The sequence below is a fragment of the Lissotriton helveticus genome, chromosome 2_1 (assembly GCF_964261635.1).
Source record: "Lissotriton helveticus chromosome 2_1, aLisHel1.1, whole genome shotgun sequence".
In the NCBI taxonomy this organism is placed as follows: Eukaryota; Metazoa; Chordata; class Amphibia; order Caudata; family Salamandridae; genus Lissotriton; species Lissotriton helveticus.
In genome coordinates this window covers 1,557,230,926-1,557,257,955 of record NC_136059.1, presented here as the reverse complement: position 1 = coordinate 1,557,257,955, position 27,030 = coordinate 1,557,230,926, and the positions used below count along the sequence as shown (strand labels likewise).

The 27,030-nt window shown below is 43.4% G+C and overlaps 2 protein-coding genes across 2 annotated transcripts in view; both read left to right on the top strand.

The window, feature by feature from the left end:
- Positions 1–7,627, top strand: part of LOC144818783 (glyoxylate reductase/hydroxypyruvate reductase-like) — a 228,384-nt gene extending 220,757 nt beyond the window's left edge. Inside the window, exon 9 of the mRNA XM_078676526.1 lies at positions 6,884–7,627. Coding sequence (XP_078532652.1) covers positions 6,884–7,005 — 122 coding nt within the window. The 3' untranslated portion in view covers positions 7,006–7,627. The remainder of the gene's footprint in view (positions 1–6,883) is intronic.
- Positions 7,628–14,960: 7,333 nt separating this feature from the next.
- GRHPR (glyoxylate and hydroxypyruvate reductase) overlaps positions 14,961–27,030 on the top strand; it is a 114,249-nt gene continuing 102,179 nt past the window's right edge. Inside the window, exon 1 of the mRNA XM_078676525.1 lies at positions 14,961–15,122. Coding sequence (XP_078532651.1) covers positions 15,034–15,122 — 89 coding nt within the window. The 5' untranslated portion in view covers positions 14,961–15,033. The remainder of the gene's footprint in view (positions 15,123–27,030) is intronic.

Sequence of the window (27,030 nt, the reverse complement as noted above, 5' to 3'; positions counted from 1 at the left end):
CTTTCCCCAGCATAGATTTGAATGGGAAATCGGAGCTCCGTTTACAGAGCGAAAGCATATCCTTTTATAGGACTTTGAACAAAAGGTTATCATACATTACTACACAAGTATAAGGTTCTCAGGATATGCATCAATAAGAAACAGAAAAGATAAAACAATTATTACAGAACACATTCGAGGATTCGCTCACAATGCTATTACATTGAATTCAGTCATTCTCTCAGTTTTATTCCAGCAATATTGTTGATACATTGTACAATCAATTGTCTAAGGCAGTTGGGATGTTTTTGGTTAGGTACAGCATGGTAAAAAGTCTGTGGAACTGCTCACCATCTTTTAGTGTGAAGCTCAGAATTTTTTAGTTAGAGCCAAGAAATAACAAGACGTTGAGTCCCATGCTCACTTTGCCACTGGATTCAAGCAAGCCTGGCTGAAGACGGCTGAAATGCCAGAAAGCGGTCCTCGGAAGCTTGTTTCCGGTCCAGGGAAGGCATGGCTTGGCAGTTCGGTCTGGACTGTTCCCATGAGGCACAGGGTCAGATTGATTTGCATATGGCCATGTCTGAACTAGGGTGGCAGAGTGGGCTAAAGAACGGTGATGGATTAAACCCAGATCTGTTGACTGGGTGTTAGTGTTTGATTGGTTCAGATGCTCCGTCCATCACCACCCCCTTTTGTACCGCAAGAAATAACAACAACAATAAACATTGTGTTGTGTGGTACTGCGTCATTTCAAGATGGAAGATAGTACATATTCAGCTATGCTAGGAAAAGTTTGATTTTAAGCAATTTTAGAAGCATTTCATAGGAAATTACATTCACAAGCTCCCTCTGGTGATTTCTAAATCATCACATCTATATCTTTATTACAATACAGAATTAATCAACTTTGGGTTCTTTTCTGTGGATTCGCGAAAGTCCTTCAAGGTGTCTTAGCGATCGCTTTGCAGCTCTTCTACCTTAACATCAACTCTCTTTCTTTTTCTTCCTCTAATTTCTGACAGCTTCTTATACCCACAGTTCATGAACCCGACTCTCCCAATTCAGTTAGTCCACGCATAATGTTTGTAATTTTAGCAATGTAACTATCAAGCTAGTTATCTACCCTTGGGATAAAAGCACAGCAAGACAGTTTTGCATAATCATAAATCTCATAGCAAGCAATTCTTTTTTAATGACTGTTAACGCTCCTGCTGTATCAATAGCAAGCCGATCTACCAGGGTTGAGAACTTTCTAATCATAACATTGTTTAGTGCAACTCCTATAGAATATATAAATGCTCCAAAAATATCACTAAGGATCTGCTTAAAGTCTTGCTTACTTCATTTAATATAGAGGGCAAGGGGTATATATTGCTTATTAGTTTGATAGATTCTGGGGAGAACTAAAGCTGTGTAACAACTACCTATTCAGTTATGTGGTAACTGGAAATAAGCTGGCCTACCACATACATAATAGATGCTTTATATACGCACCTCTAATAAGGCAAAGGTCTTGCTTTTGGCCAAGTAACTATGCTCACACTCGCTCAACCCAAATATTTTAACACTTTTGATTCCTCTTGCTTCCTGATTGTACATAAGAAGCCTTTCATGGCAATGTCAATGCTCAACCTTGGTGGTGGTGCTTTAAAATATCCTTACCATGTCCATTAATGTGTTCTTAACTAACATTTCCCCCCTTTTCTTCATCTATTCATGTCCTCTCTTTCAGAACTCATCTACGAAGACTCGTTCATTTTTACTGATTCTACTGGTTACATCATGTATGCTTTGATTTGTAGTGCTCATGTTAGTTATAGGAGTAAAGAATTTCCTCATATGCTCACTCTGATCCCTTGATTTAAAGGCCTTGTAAGAACAATACACATGTTTAGTAGCCCACAAATACATATTTGCATCAGTGACAATTGGTATATCTTCTAAAGGCTTGTCATAATCAGAATAAAAGTGCTCAATAGAATTCTGCTGATAGTATAGGTTTAGAAAGACACAACAGGAGAATGAGTAGGACAGAGGCAAATTAAAACATGCTGCCCCTTCAGCCGCAATGGCTGGAAGGTAGGAGCAGACCTAGCAGTCTACATGCATAACTTGCACATACTCAGCTATCATCTGGAAATAAACTGTATAACTATAAACACTCATGCTGTGGAACGTGTGAAACTTTTTATGCACAGGTTTACTTACAACAAGTTTAATCCTAGTGTTTATCGAGGTATGAGATATATCGCCACCCAACAGATAAACATCCAACATCCATTCGACCAAAGAAACAGGAATGGCAACTGCCAAGACTACAAGCAAGAATTGGCAGTGTTGCTGCGCCATGTTAGCCTAAATCAGATCAACGACGTAGATTGGGATCTCAGGATGAAGCACTGAGTTCTTTGATCTCTACCCTATCGTCACTAACCTACCGCAAAAGCTACTGTGATTTTTATTCTGATAAGCCTAAGGCTCTAATGTCCTCTGATCGTTATGGGAAACATCCTTTACGGCGCAACTTTTACCACGCAGTGCCTTTACAACGCAGGATTTACAACGCAAGTCATTACAACGAATTGCGCTGGGGGGCGCTCTAAGATATGTAATAGTTTAATTTACTATCCAACACCTTCCTTACTATCCACGGGAACTGGAGTTGGAATAGTAAATGAAACTATTCACTATCCAGCACCCCCCAACGCAAGTCGTTGTAACGACTTGCGTTTTTAATCCTGCGTTGTAAAGGCATGCGTAGTAAAAGCATGCGTTGTAACAACGTACATCCATCGTTATACTAGCTCTCTAATAGTCCTTTTTAACATTTGTCAGTGATTTGTGTGAGTTCCCCATGTTCATTGTTCTGGCTCAGGTAGGTTCATCAATGTCGGCCAGACTGTCATCAGGTTTGATATTGATATTTATAAGGTATTTTCAATCCAGACCTGGGTACTTTTGATTGACCTTTCTCTCTCTCTTGGGACATTTGGAAGTAGTCAAGTCTTTGCTCTCATCCACAATGTTGCATTATTCAGCAGGTTCTAGTTCATCTAACTCACTGATTCCCTTATCCTCTCTGGTCTTCCCTAGTTGTCAACAGTCTCTTTCGGCTTGTCTTAGTGTTTGGCTAGCCTTCCTTGGTCAAACCACGATTCTTAGAGGTGCTTGTGATGCCTGGCTCTGATGAAGTCAAGTCACTCCTGGAGGTGGAACCTTCTCTGACCATACCCTCTTCTCTGATTCCTGTAGCTTTAACTCGGGCAGGTTTGATTCAGCTTTCTATGAGTTTTCACTGCCTCCGTGAATATGTATTTTCAACCCAGTGGTCGGGATTGCAGTTGTCACTGGGATGACAACACTATTGCCTGGTTCTCGCTCCTGTGGCCTGTTGATTCCCTACAGTAGGAGACTGTGAGCTCTCAGAATGGTCTTCTTCTTCTTCCTCAGAAATCTCTAAACTAGGGTAACTCAAGGAATTAGTGAATGTTGGCTCTGCTTCTTCCTCTTCTGGTCTCACCCTCTTGTTATGTGAGGCATGTATTCAGTTCTGCAGGGCAGCACACTTGATAGCAGTGATGATGACCAGGATCACCTGATACGAGAATCTCCAGCGCTCCTCCAACCACAACTTGTAGACGCATTCCTTTATGTGAACCAAACCACTGGGGTTCAGGTCGTGCCCTGGAGACTCTCGGACAGCTGGAGTAGCAGAATCAACCTAATGGGAGATAGACTGTACCACATAAGCCAATCCCCTGCAGTACTTGAGGACTAGATAATCTGTGATACTCACAGAAGCAGCTTCAGGAACAGAAGAAATTTGCATGGCTCTTCCCACCAACACCTCATGAGGAGATAATCATGTTCTCTTTCAAGGGGTATTTTGAATGCTCATCAACACAAAAGAAAGTGAATCAGGCCATGTGAGAGATGCAGAGGCACAGGTTTTGGCCAATTTAGCTTTGATCATTCCATTCAGTCTCTCTATGATGCCTCAGTTCTATAACTGCTGTGGAATCTCTAGTCTATCCCTAGTGCTATGCATAGCAACTGCATTATCTATTTCTTAAAGTGGGTTCCTTGATCTAATTCAAGTTAAACTATTATTTCGAATCGCTGTATCAACTCCTGCAACAATAGTTTGGCGGCTGTCGACTGTCACATCTCCTGGTGGGATATACCCTGACCGAGTGGGAAAATAAACACACAATGACAAGGCTATGCTTCAATTGGTTGCATCGGGGGAATGATCTGTAGCCGGTTGAATGGACCACCAGACGTTCCGATGTTGCTCGCGGTCACTACAACCTTTTTGCCCACATTTAGTTTCCGACAAGTAGCACAATGTTGGCACAAACTCTCATCCTTCAATCACAACTGGGGATTGTGCCAGTACCTTTTGAAAGTGAACACCATTCAGTCTCTTCATACATGTGTTGGACCATACATATATCGTACCATAGCAGGTAACATCAAATCAAGGAGGACTTGCTTCCTATCACTGGACACCCAAATGTCACTAGCATCCCTCACACATTCTGTCTTTTCCCAATCAGACTTCTCAACTTCTGGGGCAGTATGTTGCAAATCTGTCAAATCATTGAAAGCATGTACAGTGTTAAACAATATGTTTGAAAGTTTGTCCTTCTGCATTTCATGTGTATTTCATGTGTAAAGTGGATTCAAGAGCACAATACTGGGGAATTTCATCCACATAGCGGTTCTCTCTGGTGACAAAGTCATTACCACACTTGTGTGCAACACAGTTCATCACTGCAATCTCTTTCGGCAAGTCCATTTCTAATGGCGGAACCAGCGGAGGTCATGATATTTCTCTGTGACCACAACTGCTCGAAATCATGCACAACCCCAAACCCATACTGACTGTTAGTATAAATGGTAACTCGTGAGTCTTCTGATGTACAACAAGCTCTGGTTAGGGCAATCAATTAAGCTACTTGTGCAGATGTCACATGGCGCAGCTAGGATGCTTCCACAACCCCTCTTAATGTGCATACAGAATAAGTGGTTCTTTAAATGCTGTGTCGGTTTCTCAGACAAGACCCATCAACAAAAAGGGAATGATAAGATTCAGGAGGGGGTACATCCAGTATGCCGGGCCTGGGTTTTGTGCATAACTTGGTAACGCTAATGCAAGCATGGTCAAAGTAGCCCTCACCATCTCCCTCCGGTGTCGGCAACAGAGAAGCAGGGTTTAGGGCATTATACCTCCTAATAGAGTCATTTTCAGCTTAAAAAGTAATCAAATATCTAATGTGAATTATATATTTACATTAGGCTTATGGAGAACTAAAGTGTTTATATATATAGGTTTATTAAATGCTTCTTGAAGTTAATAATTACATGTTCATGCATGAATGAAGGGTTTTATATATAGGGCATGGCTATCTGGAGGCATCCCAGCGCTTACAGCCGAAGGAACGATACAAAAGGGGGTGGTAATGGACGGAGCATCTGAACCAATCAAACACTCACACCCAGTCAAAAGATCTGGGTTTAATCCATCACCGTTCTATAGCCCACTCTGCCACCCCAGTTCAGACATGGCTATATGCAAATCAGTCTGACCCTGTGCCTCATGGGAACAGTCCAGCCCGAACTGCCAAGCCATGCCTTCCCTGGACCGGAAACAAGCTTCCGAGGACCGGTTTCTGGCATTACAGCCGTCTTCAGCCCAGCTTGCTTGAATCCAGTGGCAAAGTGAGCAAGGGACTCACATCTGAGCATACCCTGCCACACTTATGGCGGCCAAAAGTGGTACAAAAGGGGGTGGTAATGGACGGAGCATCTGAACCAATCAAACACTCACACTCAGTCAAAAGATCTGGGTTTAATCCATCACCGTTCTTTAGCCCACTCTGCCACCCCAGTTCAGACATGGCTATATGCAAATCAGTCTGACCCTGTGCCTCATGGGAACAGTCCAGCCCGAACTGCCAAGACATGCCTTCCCTGGACCGGAAACAAGCTTCTGAGAACCGGTTTCTGGCATTACAGCCGTCTTTAGCCCGGCTTGCTTGAATCCAGTGGCAAAGTGAGCAAGGGACTCACATCTGAGCATACCCTGCCACACTTATGGCGGCCAATTTTGATGCTTTTGGATACGATTCAGTCGGACTCCCATTGACTTCAATGGGAGCCTGTGTTCCACACGAGAACATAGGCTCCCATTGATAAAGGGGTGACTGGGGAAAATCGTGCACCCTGTGGCAGGAAGCCCATGGTGTCTTCCACACTGTGCATGGTTGGGAAGGGGTGACCCATGGATACCCCCCACGGGCCCTGCTATGGGCCCCCAAAGACAGATTCCGACAGCCGTTTCATTTCGGGCAAACCGAATCGGAACGGCTGTTCGAATCTGTCATTGTTATCGCTCACTGGGAAGCTGTGTCTATAGAGCTGTACGAATCAGCTCCAAAATGCTCGACCTGTGCGAATGCCTTTTGAAACTGATTCAGACAGCCTGCAAGTTTTCCGGGCATTGTAATTGGTTGTTCTGAACTGTATACGATTCGATCAGAAACAAGGGCTCTGTATTGGATTCAGCGAACCTGAATTTGGATTCGGAGCCCTTACGAACAGGTTAGTAAACGACCCCTAAGAGTGAAAGCCCCCGCTCCTGTTTATTTATACAGACAGTGTAAATAGCACAGTGTAATGGTGATCACTTACAGTAGAGTATGTTGTTTAGGCACAAATGGCCAACCTTTCTTCATTTATTTAGAATATTCATCCATGAAACTAGTGTTAATATTTCTTAAATTTCTATTTGAATGCAACACTTCTTATAAACATTTAAGGTTGCACTCTGTGTGTAAACTGCACTGAACACTGGCCAAGACTCAAGTAGTCTTTTGTTTTTTGTTTGTTTTTTCAGTTATTCTTCCCCACATTGCCAGTGCTACTGTAGAAACTAGGAACGCCATGGCGGCTCTGGCTGCGAACAACCTGCTGGCAGGACTCCAGGGAGAAGCTATGCCCAAAGAGGTGCCACTCTGAAGCTTTCAACGAATAACCACACTCTTGGCATTTTGTGATGAGAGCCATACCCCCACTATACATTCCTCTAATTCTTACTGAATCACAGGTAACTCACCAAACGTTTAAAAAAAAAAAAGCTCCCTTTCCACCTGGGTAAGAGGAAGACACTGTTCAGCCCACAGTAAAATTAATACTAGGAAAAATTATATGCTAATAATCTACTCAACTTACTGATATTTTGCTGCCTTACTTTTTAATGTCCTGTGTTGAGATTTGTAAGAGCAAGCAATAGGTTGGACTGCCACTAGAGATTACCGAAAAAGCACCAATACCATGAAATGTCCTATCAACACAAAATGTCAACAAAAACGATCCGAGCGCAAAATAAGTGATGTGTATTAAGCCCTTATTTTTAAAGATATCATGACATCTTGAGATTGGAGAAGAAAGTAAATGCAACTGTAACAGCCATATTGGAAAGCGATAAGAGGGCGGACGTGCATGAAGATAGACATTTTGAAGACACATGAAGGAGCTTTGACAGCATCATGGAAATACGCACATCCTGGTGTCTGCCAGTTTTTCAAAATTGTAACTATCCATTTTATCCTTTTCCATAAAGAAATGTTTGTGCACAAAATGGCTGATTTGTATTTCTTTCCTCAGGCACTTTGATACATTGTATACGACTGTCATTGCAGAGGTTCCATGAAGTGCTGTAGTCTTTGGTTTAGTAATGCTACTGTATGTCAAAATATCATCAGTGGAAGAGAGTAGATATTCCTGGACTACCTATATAAGTGAATCCAGACAGACACATTTTGCTCTGTTAGAAAAAAAGTCATTCCATTTGGAAAATCTCAAAGAATATATATATATTTTCAAATAATCTTATGGTATATTAGGATATAAAACACAAAAAGGTGAAGTAAAAGAAGAAAAAGACAGGTAATCATGATACATTTTGAACTCACTGAATAGGAACATCAGTCAGGTATAGCATATCATTAACAGGTACAATGTCAGGTATAACATATCATTAACAGGTACAATGTCAGGTATAACATATCCAGTACGAGATAGTAGTACGTTCCTCAAGTATACTTCTAGTATCAACTTGTGTTGTAGAATTATTCATTGTATATTGACATATGCATGGTATACCTAAAATACAAAACGACCAATTCTAATTTCTAAATTTCTAAATACTTTGTAAGGCACTGTTTGGCCTAAGTAAGACCCTCTTCTGATTCTCTCATCCAGATCCTGAGCCCTAGTTCCTCCATCCCTATGTCTACCGCCTTTGCTTTAATCAGTCCCACATTTTTTTCTCTGATGTTTCCTTTTTGTGAGAATCTTGTCTCATGCGAGCTGTCACCTTAATGCGTGATGTCTGATGCTTACCCTTCTGGCCCCACCCACTACTACCTCTGATTTCACCAAGCTGGTGCTTTTGCTGTGGCATAATACAGGACCCTGCAGCCACGTGGTGCGGGGGGGGGGGCACCAAGCTCCAGGGGGACCCCTCAGCACAATACTCTGGCCAGAGAGCTCCAGATGATTGAGTCTGGAGGAGGTCCCTCCATGTACCTTGCAGGGGGTCCCCTCAAGTTTTGTTTTGCCAGTGCACCAATGACACTATCTGTATCTGTCACTATCACCAGGGATTTCTCAGAAGGGCCACAGATTTATGGAGCATGGCTTCTCATATCTTTAGTCTCTCTAAAAGATTTCACCCATTTGATCATCCAAGTTCCTCACGTGCACCACCAATTTGTCACTGTTTAAAGCAAGGGAAGCACAGTCATATACATGTTTTTGTTCCCATCTGGCCAACAAAGTCTTACGTTTTTCGAGTGGCAAATACTTAAAGCGCATGGGCCTCATTTATGGCATTTTGGCATAGGGCAGTGCAGCAAGACAGCTTGCTACGCTGCCCTGCGCCATAGTGAAAGGGCAGGAATGCACTGTATTTAAGCAATACGGTGCATTCCTGTCCTTTCTGTGTGCGCTGGCGCTGTTTTGGCTGCCAAGCGCCAACATAGGCACCCATGCAACATGGCACAAGGGTGCCGCTGTTGCAGGCTGGATTATTTTTGTGCAGGAAGGGGCACCTTCCTGCACAAAAACAATCTTAAGTGGTATTTTCCTTTTTCTCTACACATGGAAAGAGGAAAGTACGAGGAGAAATTAAGTTATTTCTCCTTGTTACGCCTCATCTCAGGAGGCATATGGAATTAGCACTTCCCCAGGTTTACATGTTTTTGTAAATCTGGGCCAGCCTCAAATTCTATGGATGTTGCATGGGAAAGCCCACTGTAACGCCCATGGAATGCTTCCCGGGAGCAGAGTAAGGCAACACACCGATTTGCGCAAGATTTATGAAGCCACTCAAAGCCAATCAGGGTGGCTCTGAGTGGCTTCATAGATCTTTATGGGATCCCTGCGTCACGCATGTACCACTTTACGTAGTGAAATGTGATATAGGGCTCTCATAACTAATCCCGTGTCTAAGGTTGAGCCTGGTTTACTCCTCAATTCTAGCTTTTTGTGAAAGAAATCCTGGGGCACTCATCTGAATCTGCAACATTTGCAGAGTCACAGGAGTATGGCTTGCATTGGTGTCTCTGCATGTGTAAATGTGAAAAAAAGTAAAAAAATGTTCACTTTTTGTTTAGTTTCTCCACAGCAAGAATATCGTCCCCATGTAAAAAAAAAAAAAAAAAAAACTTTCTTTACAACCAGATTGATTTTGGGCAAAATTCTCTCATCATTCCTACGCTGAAAAAGCACTTTCTTGCCCTTGGCAGAGCTAAGTTTTCAAACCGTAGTTAGTTAGCAGTAAGTTTATTGTTTATTAATTAAAATCATGCAATAATACAGCTAGCATCACAGTTTGATAAAAAATACAGCAGATCGAATATGCCGAGAGACTTTCCCAGCACTGAATCTAAAACTATGTTAAATGCCTCATGCGATACAATAACATAATTTAGCAATTAACGTATCAAACAGGTCAATAATAATATATAAATTAAAATAGAATGCTATCAATATGTTTTTGAAATAAAAATCGTGGCAAGCATAACCTCAGTGACACATAATAGACAAAAAAAAAAACGAAATTAGCCCATAGGGTTCAGGGGAAACTCTTATGGTATGGAACACAACACTTTCCCTCCATTTTCAACTCATTGCTACTTAGGTTAAATCGCACAGGATCTATAGCTTGACAAGACCCCTTTATAATAAAAGGGGTATTTACCATTTGTGACATTCCTCTAATAATGAGGGATAGACACATATATTGTGGGACAGTGGTCACAATGTGATCCCATAAACAACCCTTGCTATCACAGCCTTTAACGGATGTATGACATTACAACGCATGCTTTTACCACGCATGCTTTTACATCGCAAGTTTTACAACGCATGCCTTCACAACGCATAGCGCTTTGGGGTGCTGGATAGTGAATAGTTTAATTTACTATTCCAACTCCAGTCCCCGTGGATAGTAGGGAAGGTGTTGGATAGTAAATTAAATGTATTCCCTATCCTAGAGCGCCCCCCAGCGCAATGCGTTGTAATGGTTTGCGTTGTAAAAGTTGCGATGTAAAAGCATTGCGTGGTAAAAGTTGCGTTGTAAGTGATGTTTCCCCCTTTAACCAATGGCCATGTGGATCTCTATTACATTAGTGGGAGTGATAAAAAGAGGATACAAATTAACTGGTCCCTTGTCAATTTAGCTAGCGGGATTTATAAATAATTTGCTAATCTGTTCTCGCAATAACTTGAATGAGTGCAAAACTGACACTTTTTCTTTCTAAAGTGTATCTGTCACTAATGAACAGCAGTGGTCTGGGCTTTTTTTGGGAGTGATTGAAAATTAGCCAAGAACATCATGGTTTCCATAAAGATTCGCGCTGTTCCCTTTTCATGTAGGCTGACCACTGTGACAGTGGACTGTTGTTTTTACATATGTATTGCTAAGTTATTGCTCTCAAAGTATTTTCCCTAGCCTGTCACATTGAAAAACAGGAAATCAAAAAAGGTAACATCTTTTCAGTTGACTTCTGCTGGAGATTAATTTTAAGTATAATCTGTCAGAGACTACTGGACTTGGCTAAACCAATATTCGTTGTATAGGCCACACAATGGGGCCGATTATGATTGCGGTTGCCACCGCCGGCCCGGAGGATGTGGAAAAACCGCTGCGGAGCCTCCAAAGACCCACCGCCAAATTAGGATGGCTGGTGGGTCTGGAATTCCGTCCGCAGCTTTTCCGCCGCGGTCGCCTTCCGACCGCGGCGGAAAAGCTCTAACATAGCTGGCGGTGTCTATCAGACACCGCCAGCCATATTAGGATGGTGGTGAGTACATGCTTTTCCGCGGCGGCTTTTCTGCCGTGGAAAAGCATACGGACTTTCACTTCGGGGGCCCGTTGCGGGCCCCCTGGGTGAAAGGGGGGTGGGGGGTGCACATGGGGGGTACCTATGGTACCCCCCTGCATTTGCATGCACAAAGTGGCAGGCACTGCGCAGTGCCTGCTGCTTTGTGCATGCAAATGCGATGCATGCATTTTTAACCTTGCGGCGGGTGCAGCTTGAAGCTGCATCCGCCGCAATGTTAAAGATAGAGGATGTCACCGCCACCCCATTACCAATTTAATATAATATAATAATTAATCAATTAAAATTACAATTTAAAATTAATTATTACAATTAGTTACCTATCAATACAAATTAATTACAAATTAACAATTAATTATTTAACAATTAAAAATTAATTAATTAATTCCAATTAAATACAATTAAATAAATTGAATTATTTAATTAATTATAAATAAATTACTTCCCACCCTATTCCCCTATAAAATTCGATAATTTTAATAACCTTTATTATATACTTTGATATTTTAACTTTCTATATTTTTAACATTCGATATTACATTACTTACCTTAAAAACGATATTTTTGATGTCTATATTCTGTCCATTCGATATTTTGTCCATTCTATATTTTAAACTCGATATTATGTCCATTCGATATTTTTTACTCGATATTTTGACTGTTTACCCTTGTGTTACTCTAAATTTACTATACCGTGCAGAACTATGCAAGGTTGCTCTGCATGGCATAGTAAATCTGACCTAAGGGCTTGTGTTACCTTGTGTGATGCCACGGCAAAGCAGGTCCTTAGTAAATCAGGCCCTGATGTGTGTTGGCTGGCTCATGTTCCTCTATCCGTAGACTCGGATAAAATATAATCAAGGTTAATGGTGGGCGGCCAGCTACGCTCCGTGCACGGAGTGCGCGTAGTGCCGTCTCCTACGCATTTTGCGTAGCGGGCGTAGCCAGGCGGCACTACGCGCGCTCCGCAGACGGTGCGTAGCCGGCCGCCACCCGCCTCCCTCCCGCCCTCCCTAAATATTTAAATAAAAGGATTGAAAGGTTTTAAAAACACTTACCTGTCCGCCGCATCCCCGGGGCTCCATCTCCCGTCCCTGGATTCGCACCGCCGCCATTTCGGATACTAATGCGCATGCGCGGGCGGCCGCGCATGCGCATTAGTATCCGAAATGGCGGTGGCGCGAATCCAGGGACGGGAGAGGGAGCCCCGGGGACGCGGCGGACAGGTAAGTGTTTTTAAAACCTTTCAATCCTTTTATTTGAATATTTAGGGAGGGCGGGAGGGAGGCGGGCGGCGCGTAGTGGGGCTACGCGGAGTGCGCGGGTGGGCGTAGTTTTGCGCCCACTTCGCGTAGCTCCGCGGAGCCCCACTCCGCATACTACGCCCAGGGTTAATCAAGGTTTCTTTTCACAGCCACTTCCCTTTATATCGCTTTGTGACCTTACATACTTTGCTACTAAATACCCGAATTGACAACTTTCTCACATTAATCACAAGTTCATAGACTAAGTTCTAGACATTTGGGGCAACCAGGGATCTCTGCAGGCCGACCACTGTATTATCAAGTACAGGGTTTTCCAACCTTTTCATTGATAAGAGTTATTTATGTTCAGTGGATATCATCCCAAGCTCCTGTTACTACTGCTGTAATAATGAGCATATAACACAAAAAGACATAAGTGGCCAGCTCAACCAGACTGTCAGCAGTGATCACCTCAGTGCCTCAGTGCAGTAAATAATTGGTTCCAGTAGAACAATTCTTGAGAACACACAAAATGAGAAATCATTAGGCATGAATACACTAATACACTATGGATATATAGAACAACGTTATTTAATCACATTGAACATCTGCGAATGCTTGTAAATCAGCAAATGACTCAGCACAAATTACTCAAGAGACTGTACCAAACAAGTGCCCCATGTTAGGGGGAGAAAACGAAAGGGAAAAAGTTTTGTGCATCAAGTGAGGGTTGGAAAAGTATAAAGGGAAAGTAGTGACATTCTATTCATCACATAATTCTTTACAATGAAACACAACTTTTTAAGCCACACAGTTAAATGATAAACAATACATAGCCATGATTTGTAGTAATATATCACAGTGAAAAAGCACTGGCATGTGAATAAAGGGATCGACGTTTCGACCCCCAAGAAACAAAGTAGGCTGTTTAAGTCCTTACGACGGGTCTTCCTCAGGACTGAAAATAGGGCACCATGAGCTACCCAGAACTGGATGGTATAAATGTAGATGTTGGGCCCGTAGGCTCCAAACGACGGAGAGCGGATTGATGGCACTTGGGGCATTCAATGTGGAAATTGTCCCTGTGGAATACCCATTACACTAGGGGATAGTTAAACAAAATCTTGGGTCTGAAAGGACTGAAACATTCCAATTACGCTGTTACCAAATCTAATTTGGTCGAACTGGAAGACAGATTCTGTGGAGTTCTGAAGTCTTTGAAATGCATCCGTCTCGTGTCCGGGCCTGACACAAGATGGATTTTTAACATTTCCGTTTTTATTTATCTATATTTCTTTTTTGACCATCTTATTGGTATTTATCCAGATTTATTTTGTGTTTTGCTAATATATGAAGTCTTATAATTGTATATTTCCACATTTATTTAACTGATAAAACATTCACTCATATTTTGCTGCCTGTTGCATTTTAGCAAATTAGGAAAGCCAAACGTAGCAAAACACTACAGGTAAATATCAGCATTATAATACAAATATGTGTTAACATACGCCTACATTTAGGGAAATAACCTGTTTTCAACTTCCCATGCTGTCTATCTACTCAGCTGGTGTCCTGGAAATTACGAAACACAGCATGGAGAGTCGCCAAAAAGAAGCATCATTTTCCATATTTTTCTGCTTTTAAAAATACATTCAGACAGGAAACACATTGTTTTCTGTCTGTATTTATCAGTAAAAATGGTAAACTGGGAGCCTTAATTATGATTTTTCTGGGGAGTGGAAATAATATTCCAGAGCCTGGGAAATAGGACAAGAAGTCTCTAGCCTATTTGGGTTGTGGGGTACTGAGTTTCAGGTGGGGTCTTTGTAGCAGATGGTAATATTGTAGATGGAGCATTTTTTTAGAAATAAAATCACATTTTGAAAAGCTCCTACCTTCCGTTTGAATACAAATTTAGATTTAAAAACATATTTTTTCATTTGTGAACCAAATAAAATATTAAATAACTTGTGTACTTGTTTGGTGTCTTTTTCCTACATTTTGTGCATTGTTATCAAGTTCAAATCGTAGAATTTGCTTAGACAAGGGTGCCGGATTCCAGTAATGCTTAGTAGAGGTTCTACAAAAAAGTCAAAAGATTCCCTTGAACTAGCTTTTATTTTCGAGCCTTGAGATTTTCAAGCAACGATGGAAAACGCCATGCACTTCCAAAAAATTCCGCTTGAGAGCACTATTCGACTAAAAAAGGAATACTAAATACTAAACAAACGGCTGTGGGATACTTCTTGCAGCAGATGTTTGAACAGCAATGATGGGGTTAACCGGGAACGGGGAAGTAGGAGCCCGTTCAAGTAAGGACACAGGCAGCCTCACCTTCCGGATCCGGCTTGCTAGGCTAGTATGTAAGTGGGCTGGCCCTGTCACTCCAAGGAATGAGAGCAGCAGCAATACGACTCATGAAGGTGTTTGTGAGCAGACGGATCCCCCAGGAGGGGCAGCAGCTCCTGACTCAGTCGAGCGTGTAAGCAAGCCGGGCACTGCTAGTGTCATTGGGGCGGGGACGGCTATTTTGTCCAATTATGCACCTGCGTGTCTTTTGTTTGTTTATTTATTGCATTGTTTCTTACTTGTAAAAATAAATTGCACAGGACGCAGTGTGGAAAAGGTCTGTGTTGTCAACTCTGTACCGTCAGGTTTTCTTAATCCATACTTTAATAACTTCTTTGAATGTATGATTCGCCACCGACCTGCCATGTGTTTCTCTGTGTATTGTTGGTAAATACTAAAAAATCGAAAAGCAATATCACTTGTACGACAAGGAGGGAGGTGGGGGGCACAAGCTTCCCATTGTATCTTATTTTACAGTAGCATATCCAGTTCTGGCCTCTTTTCCTTTGCATTCTGGTACTTGTAGTTCCGCCCCCTTTATATTAATGCACTCTTTATTATGCAGGATCGTATGTAATGGAACACAGCGCAAGAAACTCCATCTCACTCGCAGCGGCCATTTGACAACTTGTAAATTTGAGCAAATTGAAGGGAACTTTAAATTAATTTAGCAACATTTCGATCACGTCTTTGGAATTGGGAATATGCACTACATAGATCTCAGTTTCCACGGGTCCATTCAAGAGTAGCCACTCCAGTCCATTTATTTTTTGCATTTTGCGACTTGTAATCACTTTTAATGTTGTTATGGTGTTTTCCATGTACAATTCATTGTCAGGGTTTTGTTGAAAGAAAAGAGGACTACTAGGCACAGAATGCACTCGCATTGTATGGGAGACATTATATTATAAAGGGTGTCAAGTACAAACATGCAGCAAACAACGATGCTGGGCCCCACTTCCTGAGTGCAGTACTGCTACACGTGCTGTATTCCTTCTGTGCACCAAGGAAGATATGAGTGCAGCTTCTCCCCTCTGTGGGTCTGTTGCTCAGTGGGAATCGCAGACGCCGTGAATGCCCAGTTTCTGTGACTCAGCTAGCCTGGCTGAAGACGGCTGATAGACAGAAACCGGTCCTAGGATGCTTGATTCCGGTCCAGGAAAGACATGGCTTGGCAGTTCGGGCTGGACAGGTCCCATGAGGCACAGGTTCAAGGCTGATTTGCATATGGCCATGTCTGAACTGGGGTGGTGTGGAGTGCAAAAAAACGATGGATTTAGGCCCAGATCTCTGTACTGGGATGAATGTATGACATTGTTCTGCATTCTGTCCATCATCTGTTGTTTTTGCATTTGTCACCCCGAGTGGGACGGGTATGCTCAGACGTGAGTCCCGTGCTCTCCACACCACTGGAGTCAAGCTATCCTGGCTGATGACGGCTGATAGCCAGAAACCGGTCCTAGGATGCTTGATTCCGGTCCAGGAAAGACATGGCTTGGCAGTTCGGGCTGGACTGTTCCCATGAGGCACAGGGTCAAGGCTGATTTGCATATGGCCATGTCTGAACCAGGGTGGTGTGTAGTGCAAAAAAGCTATGGATTTAGGCCCAGATCTCTGTACTGGGATGAATGTATGACATTGTTCTGCATTCTGTCCATCATCTGTTGTTTTTGCACATGTTTTAATCCAGCACACCATTAAAAAAGCCAATTTGCAAGAATTCATATAAATCCTGCTTCATTAATATTCATGTGGTAGATTTTTCTTTGTGACTGTCTATCGAATTGGAGATGCAAGCATGAAAGGTATCAAAACTCTCCTGTGTTCTGGATGTGCCAGCATAGAAGCCCCAATTCTGTACACTGGACAACAAAAATATGGCCCAGTGTGAAGGGAACCTGGGGAAGGCGTGCAAGAGTCCATGGCAGCGCTGTTTTCCTCTGATGGTTGCAAACCACTGATCCAGTTCCTTGCAAGAATGCAAACAACTTTTTGCACATCTGGCCTTTTATTCCTTGCCTGGCCCCTTAGCTTGAATCTGGGTCTCTTTGCAAATATGTGTAAAAATAGCAAATTCATTCCAGAGGGTTCAGCAACATGCATTAGACTAGGAATAGGGAAACAGGGTTTGGGATAGGTCAAACCAATATTTAAAGAAACAGGAGGAGAAACACTCCTGTTCATTGTGTCCACTATTCTTTACTATCAACAAGGGGAGGCGGGCATCTAACAAAAATTAGTCACAGTATAACATTTGGACAAGACCTTGTAGATTAAGGGGCTTCAGGTATAGAGGGAAAATAAGGAAAGAAACAAGTTGGACCTTTTCATCTCTCTCTTAAATCTTAGGTAACTAGAGATGGCGTATGGAGGGGTCTAATGGTAAGGTGGAGGGCTGGACTTACTTTCCAGACCCCTGCTTTGCCATTGATATTCGGGGAGATTTCATAAATTGCTGCCAATTTGTCCTTCTTGGACCCTCGAGAAACTTAGACTCGTGTAGACTTTTAAAATGTCACCAGACTTTGTGCTCCAGCCACAAGAGGCTCTTATATTTATTTAGCCCTCCCAAGGTTTCAATTTCACACTATTCCAGTGTTTTTCCTAAACAAAAGACTGAAGGCTGGGGCTGCCACATTAAGTGACTTCTTCCCTTCATCAGTTCTTTTATCATTTGACTTCGCTTGGTGTAAGATTGGCACTATGTTTTTTGATCTTCTGTGGATTGGGGATGTTCTTTTCCTCTGTATTTAATCTGCATATTGAGTGCTGTGTGCACAGTAATGGGGTTGTTCCATCAGAAAGCAAGTTAACTTTGTCTTTAGTGTTTCAGATTGAATTAGAATGAGTTGTGAAATTGACCGACATTCTCTTATCTGGTGGTGGGCCTGAGCTCTGCTCTTTTAACCTCGTTTCGACTTGTAACCCCGCGTGAACTCTTTTTCATCTGTTTTTGAGTTTCCCCAGCGTACCAGTGACTCATAAGTTTTGTGTACCCAAGGAAAGCAACAGTTGGATTGTGCTGTAGGGACGATTAAGTCACCTGTTTTGTTTGCTTTTTATACACCAGCAATTTAAATCTCCAATTTGATCACAAAGCAGGAGTCTATAATTGATTGGTCAACTAGTGCTCCTACCGGATCATCTGAGGCAAGGAGCTACATGATAGCTGTGCCCCCTTGTAGTGAAGGTTGTTCACCTGCTCCTCCACCCTTTTAATATCTACTGACTCACAACAGGAGCAAGCAAGTGCCCGTGACCACTTCGGCTCCACCAATCCGGTGCAAGGCCACTCACTGACCCAGGGCTGTCTTAACAGCATTATTGGTCCCCGGGCAAAGCAGTGCACTGGGCCCTGCCTACACAACCACTCACAAGAGCCAGTGGGCCTAAGGTCCTCCGCCATTGCGAAGGAGCCGTCCCTGGTTAAATTCTGGTCTGTGCGTACATTAGCATGGGGCCCCTATGTTCATAGGGCACCGGTCAACGGCCCAGAGTGCCCATGTATTAAGACCGCACTGCACTGACTAAGTAATCACCAGCTCGAAGTCTGACACAAAAGCAAAAAATCCAATGAGACAATGCTGCATCTCTTTTTCTAAATTACTGATCCGTTTCCCACGCACCAAATTCCTTGGCAATGTACACCAGCTTCCTTGCTAATACACACCAAAACTTAATGTACATTTTGCAACAGAAAAACAGGAGCACACCATTCCATAACGTCTCTCAATGACTACGGTGCCACTTCAGTGAAATACTTCTGAAAAGTCTGCCACCCTTCAACTCCATTTTTTTTGCCTTTTCCTGTCATGTTTGCATGTTTGCAGCGCTGCATCGCAGTAGGTCTGCAAATTGAATTGCTTGCCGTTACAATTTTGCAGGCTGGTGCCCAGTACTCATACACACGTTCTTTTTACATCTTCAGTTTCTGACTGCTCAGTGCTCTGCTGACCAATTCCCTTATTATAAATTTGTTATCTGGCAAAGTCTGCCATCCTATGCCCGCTAGATAATAATATAAGGCTTTCCAATGCCAACACTTAAATAGCTGCAGCAGCCTACCACGTTCACTGTTCTCCATCTAACACACCAGAAATCTCCAACACAATGCATTTCCTGTCCTTAAACTAAAATACCTGCTCCATATGTGTAGTAAAATGTACACAGACCAACCCATTGGCACGGTCTTGTCTTCATATATGCTTCCTTCATAATCCATTGCATTGCTTCATATTGTTACACTCCCTTGCCCACCCCCTGGAACCCTTGCCCCAAAACAAAGATGGCTATTCTGCATATGTTTTTCTATAATTTACTAGTTACCAATTTGAGCTGAACCTTAGCCATATTCAAACTGCCTACCCATCACCTCACCTTGTATAGCAGTAAAGGAAGCGACATATTGATCCTCAGCAGGTGTAGTGACGTAGAGACTCAAGAATCTTCCACACCTGTAAAGCGCCTGACCCGATGTGCATTGCCCACCCTTTAGTGAAACAGAAGTACCTGTGACTGCAACTTTATAGCAGAAAGTGTGAAGCAAGTGTTCAGCAATTTTCTACTAGTGTCCCATGGGACTGTCAGCAAATAAAAATGGGCCCTTCTGCTGCCCTGAGTGGTGGAAGAAGGCAACAATCTTTTATACCATCTGACAGAATATAGAGAAGATTATTACGACAAGGTGGCAATCACTGCACATTTCATTTCCTCTATAAATCACCAGTATCAGCAATATATGTTCTGAGGCAGCCAAACCGCATGAAGAGGAATCAATGGACATGTTGTAGACATGCCTTGGTTGACTTAACTGTACCTGCGCAGACGACAATCTAATGAAGGAGGAGAGTGTCCAGGTGAGTCCCTTGCTCACTTTGCCACTGGATTCAAGCAAGCCGGGCAGAAGAAGGCTGTAATGCCAGAAACCGGTCCTCAGAAGATTGTTTCCGGTCCAGGGAAGACATGGCTTGGCAGTTCGGGCTGGACTGTTCCCATTAGGCACAGGGTCAGACTGATTTGCATATAGCCATGTCTGAACTGGGGTGGCAGAGTGGGCTAAAGAATGGTGATGGATTAAATCCAGATCTTTTGACTGGGTGTGAGTGTTTGATTGGTTCAGATGCTCCGTCCCATCACCACCCCCTTTTGTACTGGCCTATGATAAAGCTGGAGTACAGGTTAAATTAATTTGTAATAATATTTACCAAAAACAAAAGCCCAATTTAATTGTGGTCAGATTTTTAATAAATATTTAAGAATCCTATCTTTTGGAAAGTTACCTTTTCCCTGCATTAAGCTCCTGGAGGCTAATTTATATTAACTCTCCAACAGATGTCCTGCAAGTGCTTGACTTTAATAAGGTGTGCAAAGGGTCCCAGAGCAGGGACAGTAGCTTGGTATTGGAAGGATTTTTCTTCCCCTGACGGGAAGACCAGTTGAGATGGGCCTGGGATCTTAATTAACTTCGAGGAGGCCTGCCCTTTTTCAAGTACATGTAAGGTGACACCGGGAGAGGACCAGCCTTTGCCTCCCCAGCAATTAAGCTAGTATCAAACAGTGTGACGAGCGATAACCCCCAGAACTGGTTTTGAGTGACCACAGGGGGGCTGCCCAGGAACTGCCCATTACCTTGGCCATAGCTCTCTGTGGGTGCACAGGCTGTGCACCAGGGGAGAAGGGTTTCCCCAACTTGGAATTTGGGAATAAGGTGCAGTGTGGGAGCTGTGCAGAAGGGCAAATATGAGCTTCTGCAAAAGTGTGTATGTTACCCATGGGCATTTTTACCTCTGTGGTTAGGGAGGAGTCCCTCCAGCCACTAGCTGGTTCCAACAATACATGTGACTCTCCAGGTCACCATCCGGAGAACACTTTCTGGACCTGTGGAAGAACCAAAAGACGCCACCCTGTATTTGAGACTTATGAGGAGAACTGAAGGGATGGACCTGCTTCCACTTATATCCAGGTCAAAGAAGTGCACTCCAATGTGAGTTGGCTGACCTCCTGTGTAGATACAGTGATGCAACAAGCTGCTAGGGACCTTTTTCCTGAAGTGCCCAGCTGGCCAGTAGCAACTAGACTTGGACAGTTCCTTGCTTGTAGCCTATGGTATGCTGAGTCCTGACCCTTAAGTACTGTTCCCGAGGTCCTGGAACCTTTGGCTGTATCTAACTGTACTTCTAACACACCTGAAAAGTTGAGCCTTAAGAACTGTTTGGACTTCCAGACCTCCAGAGGACTTTACCAAACTCCCAATTCGATCCACCTAAGGCACAACTTCATTAGTCTTCTACTCAGAGCTTCTCCGCTACAGCAAATCAATGTCAGGTGGCCCTCAGCAAGAAGAGCGTCGCCCCACTGCTTTCAATCAGTGTGAGAAGAGGAAACATAATATGATAATAACTTTGAGTTATTATCATGCTATGTTTCCTTTGCGGTCGGGAGGGTGGGCGGGGCTGCTCTGTTCGTGGAGGAGGGCAGGGGCTGTGTAGTTTGCCCACTCAAGTGCGCAATGACTGTTTGGTCGGCCTTCTCAGGCTGCCCAAAGCAGTCATGCACACTTCCCTGTTCTCCATGCAGGCTGTAATGCAGACTGCATGGAGAACATGCCCACCCTTACAGTCCCTGGCTGAGAGCCCTGTCATGGCGCTCAGACCAATCACAATGCTGCATTGCAGCGTAGTGATTGGCTTAGGGGAGGGTGCCTGGCTGCCTGCTTCCTGTTTCTGGAAGCGGACTTAGGAGAGCAGGAGCACAGAAGATGCGGACTTGGCCTTGAGGGAAGTGTTGTGTGTATTTATTTATTTATTCATTTAAATTAATTTCTAAACCCTGCTCCTACCCCCACCCCGCACCTCCCCGCATGCGAGCGATGCCGGCCGCACCTGCATTTAGGAGACTTAAGTCCCAAAGTAAAATATCCAAATGACCCAACCAGATTGCTGTATCTGGTCCGTGTGCCAGAGCGGTTGGCTTGGAAACAGTTCCTAGGGCTGAGTCGACCACAAACTTAGACTACCATTGATGCTTTACTTTTTCTTAATGCTTTTTCATTAAAATATTTAAAAAAGCATATCTCCTGTTCCCTTTACTGGGTTTTTGTTGGTTTTTTTGTGACATTTTGTTTAATGGGTTTTCCAGCACAGATTTTCCGCACTCACCGTTCCTTCCGCCAACAGAAGCCCTGCCCACCCCAGGGCCTACTTAATGCAGTCCTCAACGAAACCGCATCAGTTAGAGACCTGGACACCCAGCTTGCCCCTTGGCAGTGGCCTCCAGTTCCAGCCTGATCCATTTTCTGCCTTTTTGACCAAGTGACCCCACCCCTGCCCTGGTTTTTCCAACGTAACTTTTTTGTTTTTCCACCAACCGAAACCCCGCCCACCCTAGGACCTACTTAATGCAGGCTGCAGCACGACCGCACCAGTAGGCACCTGGACACCTAGCTTCCTACTTGCCGGTAGCCTCCATTTCCTGCTTGTTCCAGCCTGATCCGGTTGCTACCTTTTGACCAAGTGACACCGCTGCTGCCTGGGTTTTCCTCCCGCACTTTTCTTCCCATCAACAGAAGCCATACCCACTCCAGGGCCTAGTTAATACAGGGTGCAGCCTAAGTGCCCAGCGGGCGCTCTGCAGGAACACCAAAGGCAACCCCGTCTGCCCCCATCTGCACTTGGAACCATGCCTAGTGCCAGGAACGATGGCCCCAAAACCATCCAATGCAACCCCACAACCACACCTGCCATCAGAATCAATGAATGGCACCACTACTTCTGCACACTAGGACCTTTCCCCTGCACCCATTGTGATTTCAATGCAACATCTCGGAAGCTGACACCTCCAAACAATCAGCTCATGCCATCACCACGAAGCCGCACTAGCTGTCTGCCATGCTCCCTACTTTTATACGATTCCAAAAATCCATAAAAGAATGGAAAAATCGCCGGGGAGACCAATATTCTCAGGGATAGGTTAAATTTTAGAGCCACTGTCCAAATTTGCTGATGCCTTCCTAAGACCACAAATACAACAAACAGACACATACCTTCAGGACACTAAGGCTGTCCTTTGCCTTATAAAAGACCTAGACTTCCACGTAACCACCCAGATATTGGTAGGACTCGATGTAGAGAGTCTATATACAAGCGTGCATCACAAGGAGACCCTAGAAATCCATGAAGAAGTCTTGTTCCAGAATACGTGGCAATATAAAACTCCCAGACATATGGTTTTAGAGTGTTGCCGGCTAGCACTTACAGAGAATTTCTTTCAATTCCAACACACCCTGTATCGTCAGAAACATGGGACAAGCATGGGAAGCACCTTCGCGCTGAGCATAAAATCCTACACCCTGACAACCCCCATCTAGGGCATATCCACATGTGGAAACGTTACATAGATGACGTGCTACTCTTTTGGGAAGGTGATGAGAGTGGAGTCAACCAATTCCTACTCTGGTTAAACTTACAAGACCCTTTCCTGAGATTTACATCCACACAGAGCAGATCCCCGTTTGTATTTCTTGATCTTAACATCCAAGCCAAAGATGAAAATTAACTACAACTACACACTTTAAGCCTACAGCGAGGAACTGTTTACTTAGATTCGACAGTTTTCATCCTAGATAACTGAAGGAAAATTTGCCCTTTGGGCAGTTTCTGCACTTGAGGCGCAATTGCTCAGAGAAACAAGATTTCAACATACAAGCAAAAGACCGAGTTCCAAACTACTGCAGAGAAATTATCCCGAACATGTTGTATCAAAAGCTAAAAAAAGAGCAACAAACAATAACAGAGACACCCTTTTGGAACACAAGACTACTGATAAAACTGACAAAAATAGGAGACCAATCTGTATAACAACTTACAATGTAGCCTCTGACCAAGTAGCCAAAATTGTAAAAAAAACATTGGAGAACACTGAATAGTGGTGGTCTCAATCTCACGCAGCCAATGTTCAGCCACCGAAAAGGTAAAAATCTCAGAGATTTTGTGGTCCATACATGTCCAAAGGAAGTGATGGGTTCTGTAGGATCTGTACGCCTCCTCCATCCCTTACCAGCAGGTCACTACCCATGCACAAATTGCAGTGTTTGTCATTTGACCACAGCAACAAAACAAGTACTCCGTAACAAGGGAGTTACCTGGGACCTTAGATCTTTTTCCAATTGCAATACAACAGGTGTGGTTTACATGATTACCTGTACGTGCAATTTGCACTATGTTGGTATGACCACAAGGAAGGTCAGCACATGCATTGTGGAACACCAAAGTAACATCAGGTGTAAGCATTCCAACACGAAAATGACAACACATTTTTTGGAGCAAGGTCATACTCCCAATGACATGCGGTGGGTGGTTCTAGAATCCATGCAGAATCACACAAATATGGAAAAGAAATTGTTTGAGAAAGAGCAACGCTGTGTTTTTAAATTGCGCTCTCATATTCATGGCCTCAATGATATACCATGGGGACAATTCACACAATGAAGCACTACCAGGCACATATGTCTGTAAATATAATCCTCATGTTAAAACTCGCTGACGGCTACAAATCAAATATGAGTTTGTACATATTAAAGATAATAAAATCACAGTAGAAAGCAATATATATATTTTATTTCTATGAAGGCAGCATACCAACATCGATCTTATGGGTTTTGCACAAAAAACTACCAAAATGGCCGACACTGCACCCAGTCACCCAGATCGAAACATTCAAAAACACACGGGGTAAACTTTTTTTCTAAATTATCCCTTCGAAATGTGCCTTAAGAGAAATATATGATGGTATAATAATTTTTTATTTTTGGTCCATGATTTGGCCAGTTTAACTGTAGCGCAGCCGGTATACACCCAAGATGGCCGCCGAAAGAGACACGAACATTTAGCTCCCCATACAGTCTACTCCATGACCATGACAATGCGGAAATAAAATACAAAAGCAACCTCTCGGCACCGTTTCTCTAACATTCGGTCCGGAGGCTGGAGAGTAGGTGAATCGGCCACTAGTATCCTGTAATCAAGTAAGTGGGATTGCTGACCCCGGAGGCCCCGGGGGACCGCTGCCTCCACAATTAGCCTTTTTCCACTAACTCAATATTATTCCAATTTTTCCCATTTCTTTTTAACCACCAGATTGATGGGATACAATTCCTCCGAGTCCATGGGGCAAAGTTAGGCCCTGCAACATGTATGTAAATTGAACAGTCCTGTGTGTATGAAGTATGAATGATATTTTTACGAGGTGCTAACCATGTTTCTTTCACCAAAACGTTTGTTTATACACACGCCATCGGGCTACTATGAATAAGATGGTGCACATATCATATGTTTTATGTGTTGTGTGTGAAATATATGTACATACCATGAGGGGTCTTGCTACCCCTTAACCACAATGTTCTGTTCTTTCTTACAGATACCACGTGATTATTTTCTTACGTAGGTACTGGATGCATGCTTTATTCCCTTGCGGCATTGAATTGATTTATTTTCTATTTTTTCATTATTAGCTCATTTGGGTATTATTAGGAGTGGCGAACACAGGGCTGGTCCCTATGTAGTCCTAAGGAAGAGCTTGGGGGATGCTCGAAACAAGTTGACAGATAGGAACTAATAGGTACACCTAAACTGATTGTTCTTTAGGCACCCTATTTATTCTACCCCGTTTTTAATTCTACCACCTAGGAGCAAGAATAAATCATTTATAGCTTACTAGGCAGGTATTTTAAATCACTTACACATATCCCCCTCCATCACATCACAGTTCACTCGCCACACATAGTCAAATTTAAGTGCTCCTACGTAGTTCGCAAGTCGTAGCACGCCCCAGCCCGTCGAGGACTGGGATGGCCCCCATGATGAAGCATGTCACCGTGGGGCAACCCTGGTGAGTGAGAGGACACTAAGAAAAAGAAACAAATTTCCTTTTCTCCTACTATACACATTATTCCAACCCCAATGAGTGTTGTGAATATGATTATAGTAACATAGCTATGCTCTTGATCTCTGGTTCAGAGGTTTCATGACTTATGCTCCTCAAAGTCCCATCCCTTGGGAAACACTCCACTGAAATCTGGGACCTCCTCAACAGCAACACACCCTACCGTCACTTCTTGACAGACACATGGCTCAACCCTGCCTCCAACCCAGGCATTGCTGCAGTCATTCCACCTTCCTACAAAATCAGACCCCAGGAACAAACCCACAAATCATGCGGAGGACTCACGATGATCTACAAAAACACAATTGACTGAACTACCATCACGGACTCAGACACCTACCTCATAGTACACCTCCACTTCAAAATACGAGTGGACTGCAGTGCCAACCTTAAGGAAACCCTGGCCTACCGGCCCCCCCAAGTACAATTCTCCAGTCGCATCGCAGACTTCTTCGCTTCCCTCTCCATTAGATTAACTAACTACATCCTGCGTGGGCGCCTCAATTTCTACGCAGAAGGCACTACAGACCCTAACTCCATGGCACTCCTCGACAGCCTCCGCAACCTCGGAGTCCGACCGCTACATCATACATTTTAAGCCACCCCACCAGAGAATCCCAAAGCACCATCAAGACACGGGGGCAAAATATCCAAAGAAAACTGGACCAAGACCATACAGGAACGCCCACCCAACTCCACGAGAGCCTCTATGTCGACACCTAGCTCCTAAGCAAATAGTTTGACTGCTGCGCAAACCGCACTCCTCCCACAAGTAACAAGATCTACAAAAAGAACAAACGATCTAGCTGGTACACAAATGACCTCAGGGAGTCCAAGTGCCTCTGCAAACAACCTGAGAGAAAATGGAGAGTCAACAAAAACGCCACTGCAGGATCCAGTTACAAAGCCACCCTCAACCTCCACCATCAGGAGACAGAAAGTAAAAGGCCCTAATTCCCAGATTCTAAGCCTGCAACAGCAAATAACTCTTCACTATCGTCACAAATTCTCCCATCCCGCAGCTGCCAACAACGAATCATCCCATTTTAAGCACTCTTCAAAGACCTCTCAAACTTCTTCGAACAGAAAATTACAAAGATCCA